Consider the following 15,071-nt stretch of genomic DNA (forward strand, 5'->3'; position numbering starts at 1 on the left):
ATGATTCACCAACAACGCACAGTGATAAGAACAAATTTGGCCGTACACACATTGTAGGAACCTGATGATTTTGGACCTTTTTTGTATGACCATTTCTAGGACGTAAACAGAGAATGAGGTCAGGTAACACCAATAGAAAAACTGCCTGGTTGGTGAACTAGCCAATGCCTGATCTGATTAATTTAGAGATTTGTTACATCCATATTTGTGAGGCAAAATCTAGAAAAGCTTAGAATTACAGAGCAACAGTTAAAGGTTATTATTGGACCCGTGTTACGTAAGAAACACATTGACGACAGACAAACATCGAGACAGTTTCCTCTCACTTGTATTGCTGGTGATCTTTAGTGCTGCGAGTCTTTGCCATGAAGCGTTCGGCCAGCTTCTCGAGGTTTCTGGAGTACTCCATCTCAATCTCCGCCTTCTTCCTGAAGAAATCCTGGAGGTCCTGCAGCAGCTGGACCCGCATTTCTGTCTGCTGGTCCAGACATTTCTGCTGCTCCACTAACTGGGCCCTGATCTCTGAAAAGACACAAATTATAAAAATAAATAAATAAATAAATATAAATATATTAGGAGCTACAAACTGAACGAATGAGAAGAAGCCACAGAAACACATATGTGAGGCTGGTACTCATACACTGATGTTTTTGCTTTCTGAGATCTTGTAATAGAGCTAAACTAGCTAAATGATAACATTCAACAGTTATTTCTGCAGTAATCGCATGTATTTACCTGTTAAATTGGCTCTTATTTTGAAAACTACACACTCTTAAATGTTAAAATACGTGAAAAATATCAGTTATGAAGGTGCACAATTTGGCTTAAAACTGGGCATGCACGCATAAAATGTCTAAAATGTATCGATAGGTAAATGGGACAAATGATCAGCAATGCGAGCAATTACACGATAGTATGTGTGCATAGGAGTGCAACTGATAGGCCCACCGTAGCTTATTATCCCTTAGTTATGGGTTTTATGAATGTTTGTAAAGATATGAAGTTGTCGACTGGTCTCAGGTGTTTCATTAAGGCTGAAAATAACTCGAGGATGAATGGAAGCGGATTCACGTCATACCGAGGCTACAGCGCAGACCCGTGCATGCACGCGCACACACACACAAACACAGATACATGCATTCTCATTGGTGCTCATCAGTGAAAATCCACTTAAGAAGGCAGAGGGACAACACCAGGCATCACATAAACAAGCTGTACATGCAGGCAAATGACCCTCTAAGGTCTTTTCTGAGAAATCACGGTTGTCAGCGTGGCCCTCGTTTAAATTTACGTGCTCAACAGGGCAACTGGGAGTGCACACACACACACACACACACACTTGTATGAAGACAGTCGCACACAAATTGTTTCCTCTGTGTGTTCCGTCTCACCACGGCCGTGTATAATGGATTTTACCTAATGGGCGCAGCCTGGTCGGACATCTTCAGCAAAGGAAGCAGATTAATGAGGTGATTTAAAGCCAACACCACTGGAGAGAAGTGTGGAGTGATCCCTAATTCTAAAGGTAGAAAACACTAAGATGACAACTTGTAATGCCTCACAAGTCATTTGTAGTCTGAGCCATTATACAAAAACCAAACCAGCCTGATTGGGTTAAAGATTTAATCATCCTGGGTCATTCAGAAAAAGACGTCTACATTTATGGAACTGAATTCAAGGTTTTTATGCCATTTTTTTTTATATCAGCTCAAATGACCATACCATTTGACATTTTAAAAAAAAAGTGTTTTATCTGTTTTTCTGCTTTTTCTAATAAAAGAATTTGAAAAATTCAATTTCAATAGCAAAACTTCATACATTTCCTTTTCCTTTCAAGCACTATCCCTGGATTTTTCTCATTATTTCTGATTACTCAGTGGAGAAATCCTTTTCGTGAGCTGTAAGGTGCAGTTACTGACATTATCACTGAGTAGAAACTGTGAACAGAGATCTAAACCCAGACAGCTTTCACCTACACACATCATAGCAAACCATTGCTTTCCTTTGAGGAGTATTCTTGTGCTTGTGTGAAATGACATCTACATCGTATGAATGAATCTCAGCTACACTGAGAATTTTCCTATATTTATTTACATATTTTTTCTGTTACTTTTGAGTTGCTATTTGCTAGTGTTAGCTAACCATGTATTCACTACTTTTAGCTAACTGGTTAGGCTTCTGTGTTTGTTAAAGCTACTGGTCAGTACCCTAGATGGCTGTAGTGAAGAGAAAGCATAAGCACAGCCTGTTCATTTCATTCATTTCATTCATTTATTTGTTCATTTCCAGGCACAACAAATACCTATATTGAACATAAAATGCACAAAACATTGTGCAAAAAATGCACAAAACTTTGATTCCTGTTAGGAGTCAAAGTGAAACTTGTGGATTATGTAATTCTGCCCAGTATTAAATGTACGTCAGACCTGAATCCCACTTTGGCCTCATCTTCATGAAAGTCACAGTGAATCAGTTTCATTTCCATTAGTCATAGTTTAACGTGTATCAGTTCCTGTTGAAAAGGCTTTGTCATACTGCACTGCTGGATCACTATTGAACTACCTGATTTGTTTCGATCGTACTGTCTATGTTTATATATCAGTGTCTGAAATTGTGATTCATTGATGGCTGTTCAGCTTTATAAGGGAGGGAATTTAATCATCTCCTATGCCATGGTCAGTGACCAACTAATAAGCTCATCAGAAAAAGTTTCCTCATGGATCTTTTTAAAAAATAAATAGGACACATCCTTTGAACCACAGAGCAACACAACCCAGACGTCAAGGAGCCACAATGCTGAAATTAATGCTTGGTCAGTGTTTGAATCAGCCAACCTCCTACTTAGTTAATGCAGTCGTTAATACAGAAGTAAAGCATACAAAACGTTGCGATAAGTATTTGATGATACAATCATACGGGAACAAATACTTTGGCAAGGAAGATAAAAGATCCCTAAGAGCCAGAGTCTTAACAGAAATCCATCAATAGTTCAATTAATGGCCAATCAGCTGCTGACTCATTTAGAAAGCTTCCAGCCAAAGATGGGTGAGAGCTGTCTGCCTGTCTGTGTGCATATGGACACATGCCCATGATGCAGTAATCAATTAGAAAAAGCTCCACTTCATTCATCAACACAAGATGTGCTCACCATCCTGATAAATTAAACATTTACATTGAGTCTAGAACTGATTGTTTTTGCATTCTCACATAGCATCGACTTCCTTCTGGCACTCATAAGCAAATAAACCACTTTGAAACAGCTGGAACACAGAGATGCTAAATTTAAATCAATGTTTATCACAGTTGTTAAAGTCTTGTGAACCAGAAACAACATTATCGTGGACAGTCTGCAATTGAGAACATCGGGCCATTAAACGAGCTAACAGGACACCGGTGAGCACTAAGAAAAGGTTTGCTTTTAAATTTGACTTGAGTAAAGTACACCGGGCTTTCTGATGAATGAGTAAACCCTGCAATTTTTCCCATCTCCAAAGGGTGTGCGGATTAAAACAAAGCTACCGTGGCATTGACACAAAGGACTGTACTGGATCATTTAACACAATTACACTCGTGACTGCACACAGAAACTCATTAAATCATTCATTTCGAAGTCAAGTATTGGCCACTAACGCTATAGCGCCAAAATGGAAATGAATGTTATAAGGCAACCACCTGTCAGACAAGATAATAGGTCGGGCGCTGCCTAAAACTAGGACGTGCTTTGCAAATTGACTTTTTAGTTCTAGAAATTAAACAGTCACGGAGGCCTATCGTCACAATAAATACAAAAATAAATTTTTTTCCCCCCTCAGTTTTGGCCACATGTAGCTGCTGTTTTCCCAACCTACAGAAATATCCTCCAAAACTGCCTTCCAAATGCTGGACACTTTAATATAGGGGTGTCGAACTCCAGGCCTCAAGGGTCGGTGTCCTGCAGGTTTTAGATCTCACCCTGGGTCAACACACCTGAATCAAATGATTAGTTCATTACCAGGCCTCTGGAGAACTTCAAGACATGTTGAGGAAGTAATTTAGCCATTTAAATCAGCTGTGTTGGATCAAGGATGCATCTAAAACCTGCAGGACACCGGCCCTCGAGGCCTGGAGTTTGACACCTGTGCTTTAATAACTACAAAACTCCAACTGTTGATTTTTCAATTTCAGTTTAGACCAGCCGTCCATCCAGTTCCTAGCAGCTTATCCAATTCAGACTCATATGGACTCATGGCCTTTTCCAGTTGTCATTAGGCAAAAAGCAAGTTACACCTTGAACTTGTCTCTAGTCCATCCAGGGCTAACACAGTGAGACAGACAGCCATGCATGCTCACAGCGACACCTATAGCCAATTTAGAATCACCAGTAAACACAACATGCAAGTCTGTGGACTGAGAGGGTAGGTTAGAAACTGCCCACACAAACATGGGAAGAAAAGGCAAACTCCACATAGAAGGGCCTCAATCAGCTGGTGGGTTCAAACCAGGAATCCACACTGTATGCACAAGTGTGGTAACAGGATGGCATTGTTGCAACAACAGTTTATAAATTTGTCTTTTTCCCTACTAAATGTTTTTCACGATCAATAGCAAAGTCAAATCATTTAAGAACCACCGCAACTCAGCTGCAAAGTGGCAGACAACATAAAGTTATAGAGCAGGGTCACCGAGTGCTGAGGCGCCTTGTGCACAGAAGTCACTGACTTAGTAAATGCATGAGAAATATACAGTGATGGCTGCAAGAATAGCCAGCTGTAACCAGTTGTTTATGTGCCCGGATCACATCGGAGTATATGAACTTGTCCATTTATACAGATACTAAACTGCAGTGTCACACAGGACAATGAAACTGTGTCTCAAAACCAAAATAGCTATCAGTGTTTAAACTTCAGGAAACCAAACAGAACAAAGCAGAGTAAAGTATTTGCAAACTAACAGAATGAGTGACAGGAAAGCTTGCTCAATTTTTCATGTTCATGCACCATTTAGAGGGCACAAACTAGAGTTGTGATTTTACATTTATATAAAAAGGGAGAAAGTTGTCTAACCCCATGTGTAAATATTAGAAAGGAAAAACTAATTTACTTTGGTGTTTGAGGTCAGTCTTCCTTTGATCATACTGATGCTTTATCTGAAACCCATACTAAGGGCAGCATCTGCTGTCTGACTCACTTCTTAAAAAGCTAACACGACCAACAGAGGCCGTCACTTGGGACCTTGAAGGCTTTAAAAATCAAGCCACTCCAAAGTTTTTCTCAAGCTGGAACCATCTTATTGCGGCGGCGAGTGCTGATCTATTATTACATGCTGCATTCCTTTCTGCCACTCTGAGCTCATCTGTATGGTAAACATGTGTGGAGGTCTGTGTGTGTCTGCGCGGTGTTACATCAAAGCCTGTGATGCACTGCACCCTAACACACGCACAACTGTGATAGACAGTCAGACTGAAATGAGAGCACCCGTGTTATATCTTAAATTCTGCTAAAGAAAACAGAAATGCGCAGTGTAACGCCGTCGTCCTATTCCTCCTGCAAAGCCACGTAGCCTGCAGAGTGACAGCATAGCCTGTAAACATGTCGGCAACAAATCCAGCTCACCGATGGACACCCAGTCAGTGTTACCCAGAATGCACATGGTTCTGATATGGACAATGAGAGAATGCGATTTGCTCTTTGTGGTGATCAGTAGGACCAAGGCCGCATTGTTTCTGAGCTGGATGCTATCCAATTGCTCCTTTGGAGAGCACATCACATACTTCACATAACCCCATTCATGGCGACAAATATGTCCAAAGTTGCAGTTCAGAATGGCTGATCTGATTTGCCAGATAGGCTTGTTCTATTGTCAAAGAAAGTGCCTTGTAAGCAGGATGGCTACTGACCCACAGTGTTGACCCTCTGAGAGAGAAACTGGGCTCCGGTAAAAAACAACTCGGCTACTGTCAGAGGGCTCGAGAGATAACTTTTCCTCTCCCTCAACAACATGCTCTCCCATGATGCTGCCAATTAACTCTGTTATGAATCAATCTGCCTGAAATACATCTGTTACTTATAATGAGTGCAACATTGTACTCTTCCGTGGGAACTATAAAAGACTTTAAACTCTCAGAGAGTTTCTACAGTTGCTCCAAGTTGATTACAGTTTCCACAAGCAGCTATCTGGGACATGCTGTACCACATCAGTCCCACTGCTGCATTTCCACATGCAGACCGGCTCATCAGCAGCACCTGAAATAGCGGCTAAGGCCTGGGGAGGGACTATAAAGGAGCGTGCCCAACCTTACCATCTGCTTCAGATCTAGGGTTATGGGAGAGGGGGAGTTGTCCATGCCTCTTCTAGAGGCTGGATACAAGACAGGATAAATAGCATCAAACGTAATTACAAAATTGCTGATCAGCTTTTAATAGAGAACAGGTTTTTAATTATAACTGGAATGGGATCACGTTCTAGAAAAACTCGCCTATGTCACTTATTCTCTCACATTTGGATAATCCTACAAAGGCGTGCTGCTATATTTAACTGTAGCAGTGCTATCATTCATGTTGCTGCTGTCTTGATAAACGCACACCAAGACACAAAAGCAGTTCTATCCAAGCAATTAGATCCATAAAAGATCTAAACCACATCTTGCTTGTCCAGATACTCATTTACATTACTGCCTGTGAAGAAGGCCCTGCTGTTATATATTAATGTGCCAGAAAAACAGAAAATCTTTGATGTGAAAAAGCAACTCGAACCATGTGATAGGGGCATGTTGAAATTAGATATTAAAAAGGGAGATGAAAGGTTGGGATCGTGGACATGTGCGGGTAGTTTTTTAGCGCAGGCGTGCAACAAGAATGCAAAGCAAGAAATAAAATAAATAATTACTATAGTTGTAGCTACCTAACTGTTACCTTCTCTCACTCACAGCACTCATGCACAGTGAATCTTCACCAACACTGCTGTTGGAAAATCAAACCCACGCTCAGGGTGTGGGTGACCCACCGGTCACTTGATCCACGTTAGAGTCTTTAGAAGTTTTCCAAATGGGAGCGATTTCCACATTTTACATTATTGCTCATCAGGACAGCGTTAGATGCAGTGCACCTAAAAAAATCCTGTCAGTCACTAGATCTGCTGAGGTCATGTAGTAACTTGAGAATTGACTCCATTAGCCTGGGGAAACCACTAAAATTCATAGTTTTCTTGGTATGCCTGACCAGCCCTTCTGTCCTACATCTGGACAAACAGCTGGATTATGTTACTGTGTTATCTCAGATTACATCACTACCCAGACTGCATTACTAATATGTAAGCCTTCTCTACTTGTATCATATATCCTGTGTCTCTGATAAAATAAAATAAAAACAATCAAAGGGCAGCCAAGCAGTTTTTTTTTGAATGAAATAAAACTGTGAGGGACACAGCTTTAACTTGAGGAGTAGTCAGGTTGGTCTTAAATCAGAGGGACTTGCCAAAGAGGCTGAATGGATTCCCTCCGCTTACTTAAAGCACAGCCAAATTACACATAACACACTGGCAGCTCTGCTAAAGGGTTTTATCTCAAAATATTGTAGAGCTGGCAACAAGGTCCACATTACAACATCTGACTGACATGTTAACAGCTTCCAAAACCGCAGAGAGGCTTCCAGTGCAAGTACTGTAGGCTACTGTGATCCAGAGAACGGCTGCTAAATTAGAATGAAAGCGAGCCTATAATTCTCCGATTCTTTCAAAACACTCAGATCAAAACTAGATCCTTTGACATTATTCTGTGATTGAGCAGGAACTGTCTTCAACTCACCAGAGGTACATTTTAAAGAAGCTTCTTCCTTTTTCCACAGTGGCAGCAGTGACCAACAAACCAGCTACTTTTCTTGATAACTCCTACCCACACACTCACCCACACGCACATAGAAACAGGAAATGCAGTAGTAACTGTGCTGTGAATTCTTGTGTTTCCTCTTGGGTCTAGGATTATTGTGAGCAGCAGACTCAAAGAGTTCAGGTTCCTTCCTGCACTCTAGTTTTTTTACAGTCTGGCTCAGAAACTGCTCAGTCATGGTGGATAACTCTCTGCACTGTTCAACCAAAACACACTCTAGCGGTTAAAAAAAACCAATCTTAAGCTAGACGATTCTAACTGCACGAAACAAAGGCTTCAATCTACGTCAAGCCCATTCAACAAGGTAATATTTAAAATGTATAATTTCAATAACAGAAATCTAATAATCTATGCTAATTAGATTCAGCTTAGCTAAGTGGCTCATAAGTCAAAAGGCACCGTTGCTAAGGCAACACCCTGACACACCAAAGGCTTACAGCAGGCAGGCATGAGATCAATCACTTTACGGTGGCCTTCGAGGACCATCATTATGATCCAAATAAAATAAGAGTGCAAGGAGCCGAACGCTGGATGAAGTGAGCCCGTTTTAGAGCCTGAGCTGTTTGTTCAGCTGCTGTTTAACATCTAGACACACTGTTTGATCTGGATACCAGTCTGGTGTGTTGGTGCGTCAGACGAAAGTGTGGTGTTTTGTGCTCGAGAATGCTTTGTTTAACAATGGACTGCAATGGCAAGCCAGAGTGACAACGAAAGCTTCAAATAATCGTGGAAAAATATGACATCACCAGTGTAGAATAAGCTAACTCTGTGAGGAATAAAGTAGGCTAAACTGTGAGCTCTAGCATGACCGAAGCCTGATATGACTGCCACCATAAACAGGCCTGCTGTTAAGTCTAGAGGTAACATGTGAAGAAAAACTCGTATCAAGTCATAATACCATAATAATAAAAGCTCTTTTTTCCTTCTTTATAGTTCAAATGTCTACCCTCTCTTACCCAAATGCCCATTTCATAACATCTGGCAGAGCCCGTTATATGTCCTAACATCTGACTTGTCACCTTCAGGATGTGAAACTTGCCTTAGTGTCGACTTTTAAATCTCTTTATAAACTATGTTTTATCATAAAACTTTATCCTTAACTAAATATAGTTATTCCAATTTATTAAACATATTTTATGGTATCTGAAGTTGTGCTTCTTATTAATCTTCAAGATGGATTTTTACTAATGACTCTTGTTATGTCTGTCTACTATAGCTATGTTAAATAAAATTGCACGGTGCCACTGACTACCCAGCTCTCTGGAGCCAGTGGCACAATTAAAAAGAAAATGATTATAGTTTAACTTAGTCTGAAAAATGTGTGCAAATTTATTCGGCTGACATAAGACATAGACCTCTATACTGCAGAAGCTATTTGAAAGGCATTTTCTTTTATACCACCGAAGTCCTTTGTCCAACTGCTGTGGATCAGAGCACACTGCACTCTGCAAAGAGGCAAACGACAAACTTTTCAGAGGCACCTTTCAAGTCTGTGGGGGGGATAACTATCTGATATTCAAAACTTCTCTGTGCTGTATGCCAAACCCAAGTTCCCACTGACACATGCTTTGACATGACCTGTTCAACTAAAGCAAGAAAGCAGACAAGAAAGAAAAAAAGGATGGTGTGGCTTAACGTCAGAAAAATAAGAATCTGTAAGGAAAACAATCTCTTTCAGAACGATGGCATGACCCAACTGCTCACTGCTGCCCTGAAGGAACCGGTGTGGGCTCTTCTGTGTCAAACAATGAACTATGTAAATATTCTGTACATACTGAAAAAAGCTCATTTTAATTCAAAAGGAATACTGCGCTGAACAACAAATTTCCATATGTCTAAAGTTTGAACTTTTTACCTTTTGCCAAGATAAAAAAAAAAGTCCAACTCCTCACCTCGCATCTGGCATGTCTTAGTGCCTTTGTCTGGACATATTAGTGGAGGTAGAGCTAAAGGGGCTAAAGCTCATATGTCAATGCAAACAGTCATTTTTAACAAAGCAGCCCTTAGGGGGGAAAGAAAAAAAAAACTTGGCTGGGCATGCCTACAAGTCTTACAGTTGGGATGTTTGTTTGGGGTAACAATAGTATGAAAATTGTGCGGTTGGACAGCTGAAGAGGGTGCAGCATGAGAAACATCTGGAACGGATGCGCACAAGCTTTCATCTGCTGGAGTATTTACTCTAAATCACAGTAAACAAATGGAAACTGTAGCACGCTGGTAAAGACTTTAATGACACAATGTCTGTAAGATGAACCTAAAGAATGGCAGGGCAGTTATGTGGCCTACAGTGTTGAAGGAGGGATTGTTTTTAGGAGAGTTCCCTCTCTTGGGCCTCAAGGAGGTGGGAAAGGGAGAGAAAAGGAGAGTAGGGATTTGTACCTGTGTGGGCTTTGGACAATTACACTGCAGGTATAGAGACAAAGCTACAGAGCGATTTTCAGTGGGAGAGATGACTCACTGAAGACATTGAATATAATAAATGAATTACCAATTTGTAAAAGTACGTTTGCTCACGTTGTATGTATCATCAACTAAAACATTCATCCTTTGATCAGTAAAATGTTACATAGGTGGCATTTTAGTTTCTAACATTATCGCCAACGTTACTGCCGACCTTTAAGTGGACCTTCCTCGATTGCATGACCTGTTCGCCTGCCTCCGTTGTCCATCTGCTTTTTCATAGTTTGTTTTGTTTCAGATGATTTACATAGCTGGCTTCCAAAGCCATCTGTCCTCCTGTGTTTCTTTCTGTCCAGCTGTCTATTCACCCACTGTGTTTGTACATCTGCCTTCCCTCACAGATTGTGCGACCCAATTTAAAGACCTGTTCTTTTGAGATACTGTTTTTGCTATGAGGAGGCTTCAGAAATGGACAGGGACACCAGAGCTGACAACACAGTCAGAACACTTTGGTTTATGGGGCAGAAGAGGAGATGACTGTGCACAGCAACAGCTAAGGTTACATTGATCAGGCAATATAGCGACCTTTAAAAAAAAAAAGGGAATGCTGGGAAACAAGAGGAAAAACACAGACTGCATGGAAAGATTAGATCAGTCCCAGTTGAGATCTCTCTTAAATGCTTTTGGCCCCACTTGTTGCAAGCTACATCCTCATAAACACCTGCTTCTGTGTGGATTCTGTTTCCCTTTCAGAAATCTTTCAAAAAAAAATATCCTGAAATTAAACTAAAAACCAAGAGAAGGAAACAGCCATTCCTTCATCGTTTGTACAGTACACACTGAAAAGCAAAGAAAAATGATCTTCCCCTGCTCGGTTTCCCATCTGCCCTTCCTCCTTCCCTCCCCTTGCTCTACCACAAAAAACAGCACCTTGCAGGATGTGCGGTTTCTGGGCCTTTGATAGGGTTAAGCCGGCAGTGGAACTGGAGGGGCCGAGGAGGAACAACCCTCCTATTCAAGACTAGGCCTGTAATTTCATCGGGAAGGACATGTGCTGCAAGCCTACTGGTGAGACGGAGGGAATAAAAGAAACTGAGAAGGGAAGACAACGTAGTATAAGGCCAGTAAAATAAAAATACTGCAAAGGGGGCAGAGGGCTTAGCAAGCTCTTAAACATTAAAGGGGAAAAAAGGCATGCTATTGTTATAGTGCAAATCTAACAACCTATAAGAACACACTCGAATAATCCACTGCCACCATACCGGTAACAGACACCACAGGGACGCCCCGGAAATCTCAAATTCTTGTCATGATGTTTTTGAGCTGATTTAATAGTTTTCTTTATAATGTATTATGCGAATCCAGAGGCGAGTACAAATAAGACTGCTCCACAACACACACACAAAAAAGACAAATAACAAAAGTAATATAAATTTTACATGTTGCTGTACTTAAATACAAACCAGCACCTCTCCTCTTCCTGCAGTTTAGCTTCTGTGAACCTGACGCCCTACCACTAGCTAGTCTGTACTGTAAAACAAATTGCACATATCTGTTGCCATATTTTTAATTTACCTGAAAATGAGTAAGCTTTTTGTCTTCCTAATGCTCATCTTGTCTGCTTTGAAATAAATTGGTGTTTAATATCCCCATGCTTACTTTACTCATTTCATTTAAAAACAAACAAACCCTGAAAAGACAGATACGTTTGGAGGTATAATGGGCTTGATTTCCTATTCAGATCTTCATAGGTTAAAGTTTGGAAAAGAAAAATAGTTTCAAGGTCAAAGACAATGGATAACATGCTTTATCTGCAAATGAGCAGCTGGCTTAGAAAAAGCACAAGTAAAAGTTTGTACATGCACACACACAAACACATACAGACACACACCATGAAGAAACACACATGTCCATTCAGGCTTTTCTAAAAATACTATTACAAACCCCTCTGTGTCTACACACAGGCAGTATTGATTACTAGGGTAATGCCTTTAAATTAGACTCTAAGTAGCACAGAGCTTCCTTGTGTGCTAACCTTGTGAGTGTCAGTAGGGATCTATGAATGTTTTTGTAGTGATGTGCTCTGTGTCTATGTGCCATTTGTCTGCACCTTTCATCTTTTCAGTCGTTCCGTGTGATCAAACGAGAGGCTGTTTGGTTGAAAAGCATGTGCAGGGCATGACTGAGGCTTTATAGTAGGATATTGTTAGTATACTGTATATGAATACATTCAATTCAATTTTATTTATATAGCGCCAAATCACAACAAAAGTCACCTCAAGGCGCTTCATGGATACAGAGAAAAAACCCAACAATCATATGACCCCCTATGAGCAAGCACTTTGGCGACAGTGGGAAGGAAAAACTCCCTTTTAACAGGAAGAAACCTCTGGCAGAACCAGGCTCAGGGAGGGGCGGGGCCATCTGCTGCGACCGGTTGGGGTGAGAGAAGGAAGACAGGATAAGAATACATATATCTCCTTAATGTTCAGTATATGCAATCGTTTGGTTTAGCTGATAACCTCTATATAAGCTGACGTTGTGCAAAAATGCAGTAAAGTATAATTAACTGAATTTGGGGAATCTTGCCAACTACCAGCTCTGGGACGGCAAAGACAGGAAACAGAGACATTGACTCAAAGATTTATCCCTTCACTTTATATTTATGATGGAAAATATGATCAAAAAAAGTTGGATTTTCTCTCCCCTTAAGAAAAAATATTAATCTTTTCCAACTTGGCATTTATTTATCTGACAGGTGAAACAATGCTTTCATTGCCCTGCAAAGTTGATTCTGCTCATCTGGACGAGAGAGACATCAATACAATCCTTTCACTGAGACATCTCCAACCAAGCGTTAACATACTTGCTTCCTTTAAATGTGGAGTCTAATGTCATGTATTGAGTATAAAGTAATTTAAAAGTTGTCTTTCAACTGCACTAAAATAAGGGCAGTACATTTCCCAGAGTGTCAGAGTAATAATGTTGTTATTGAGTCACTGTGAAACTAAGAACATTAAAAAAAAAGACTCATTTATTTCATAGAAATACAAATGTTGGCCAAATGAAGCAGAGCTCAGCTAATTTATGTACTAATCTGGAAACTATTTCTACACCGCTTCCCAGGAAGGACAGTTGAATTACAAGTTGTGCCATGATTTCTGTGCACACTGTGGGGCGTGGGGAGCAGGGCAGATAGAACATCTGACCTATCGGCATGATGACATCCCATGCATCTGTGCTTCGATTTCCCGAAAGCCAAATCAGTCAGATAAAGTACATTTCATTCTTTAAATGCAAGAAACTCGTTTGGGAAGCTCTGCCTTGGTTTGGTGCCATGTTTTGATTACACACTATGCTATACAAGCTAACAAAAGAGTCCCGCAAGTCTACAAGGTTTATCAGTTTATGTAACAATTCAGCAAGTTAGAAAAAAGAACCCAAGAGGTAGGGCAGTATTTAAAAAATTCTCATTTGTTGCAAGCACCAGAGAAACTTGGATCATGTTTCAGGCCCCACACCCACAAAAAGCCAAGAATCTGGCTTGTAGTTGACAGGAAATTTTTATTTGAGGAAATACAGTAGCTACAATAACCACATAAGTGTCTTCTTAACTTTAAACCCATTATAATTAACCCAGCTGATCATGACAGCGAATGAAAACCAAGAAACCAGTTGAAACGCATACTGAAACCAGTTCCCACCAACAGAACACTTTTGGGGGAGGTCTTCCCCGCAGCCACAGTAAAATGCCACAGAATTTTTGCCAAGAGCCAAACTTCAAAGCAAAAGCATAATCTAAAAAATCAAAGCGATATAATTATGCTGATATGATGCACTTTTTCATTTTCAGCCATATACGCGCACATGTATTTTTAAAGGCTGTTTAAGGGCTGTGAATGAATCATCAGAGCTCCATCTGAAGCCTACAATCATAATCATTTTATCATGAATGATTCAAACATTCCTAGAACTGAGAAAAACAGTAGAACCACATCCTTCAAGCTTGAGCTAACCAAACTGACAGATAAAAAGAAAACACTGAGAATACTTTATACTAGAGGATCTGATCTTTTTTTAAACACTCGCAGGCTGATGCAACAAAAATGTGTAAGGCTAAACTGCACTGTGAGGGCATAATAATGAGCCTGCTTTGATTCAGATTGCTTCCTGCAGTGGAGCTGAGTTAGGATATTTAAAAGTAGGCACAGATAAATATTTCCAACATATTCCCCATCCTAAATTGTGAAGATCATCACCTGACAAGGAAAAGATTAGAAAGAAAAAGTTGGAATGAGCAAATGTGTTACACCAGCTCATTCCTTCGTGGTATTCAGAAGGTGAATTCAGCGCTGCCACAGCTTTCCGCTCAGGTGTAACATTACAACAATATTCTTTGATTTTAATTGAAATGTGTTTGTGTGATGTTCAGGACAGCAATTGCGATCATTTTGGTAAATGAATATAATCACTAATAATCAAGCCGATTTTGAGTGAACACCTACAAAACAAGTCACAAACCATCCAGCAGTGGGATTACACCACCCCCAGCACCAATGAGTTCTCAGACCACATGCATGAATAAAACTGCCCATGGGCATCTACTGTAGCAGTAATGATGGTTTTGAGTACTTTAGCAAGTGTCTTTTTTATTTATTTAAATCTAAGAGGAAACTGTTAACACTGCACAAGACACAGTCGTGCAGTGTAGTTGTTCATATATTGCCTTCCAACCAGGTGGAGACACAAACCTAGCCTGCGGTGGTAACATGCTAGTGCTGGTGCCTGCTCAGATAAATGGGAGGGTTGC

At 40.4% G+C, this 15,071-nt stretch overlaps 1 protein-coding gene across 7 annotated transcripts in view; it reads right to left on the bottom strand.

Moving 5' to 3' along the window:
• Nucleotides 1-15,071, bottom strand: part of srgap1a (SLIT-ROBO Rho GTPase activating protein 1a) — a 74,765-nt gene that overhangs the window by 48,822 nt on the left and 10,872 nt on the right. For all 7 annotated transcript variants that reach the window (XM_040025097.1, XM_040025101.1, XM_040025098.1 and 4 more), the window contains exon 2: nucleotides 327-522. In XM_040025097.1, coding sequence (XP_039881031.1) covers nucleotides 327-522 — 196 coding nt within the window. The remainder of the gene's footprint in view (nucleotides 1-326; nucleotides 523-15,071) is intronic.

The sequence above is a fragment of the Simochromis diagramma genome, unplaced genomic scaffold, assembly GCF_900408965.1.
Source record: "Simochromis diagramma unplaced genomic scaffold, fSimDia1.1 OVJJ01000293.1, whole genome shotgun sequence".
Taxonomy (NCBI): Eukaryota; Metazoa; Chordata; class Actinopteri; order Cichliformes; family Cichlidae; genus Simochromis; species Simochromis diagramma.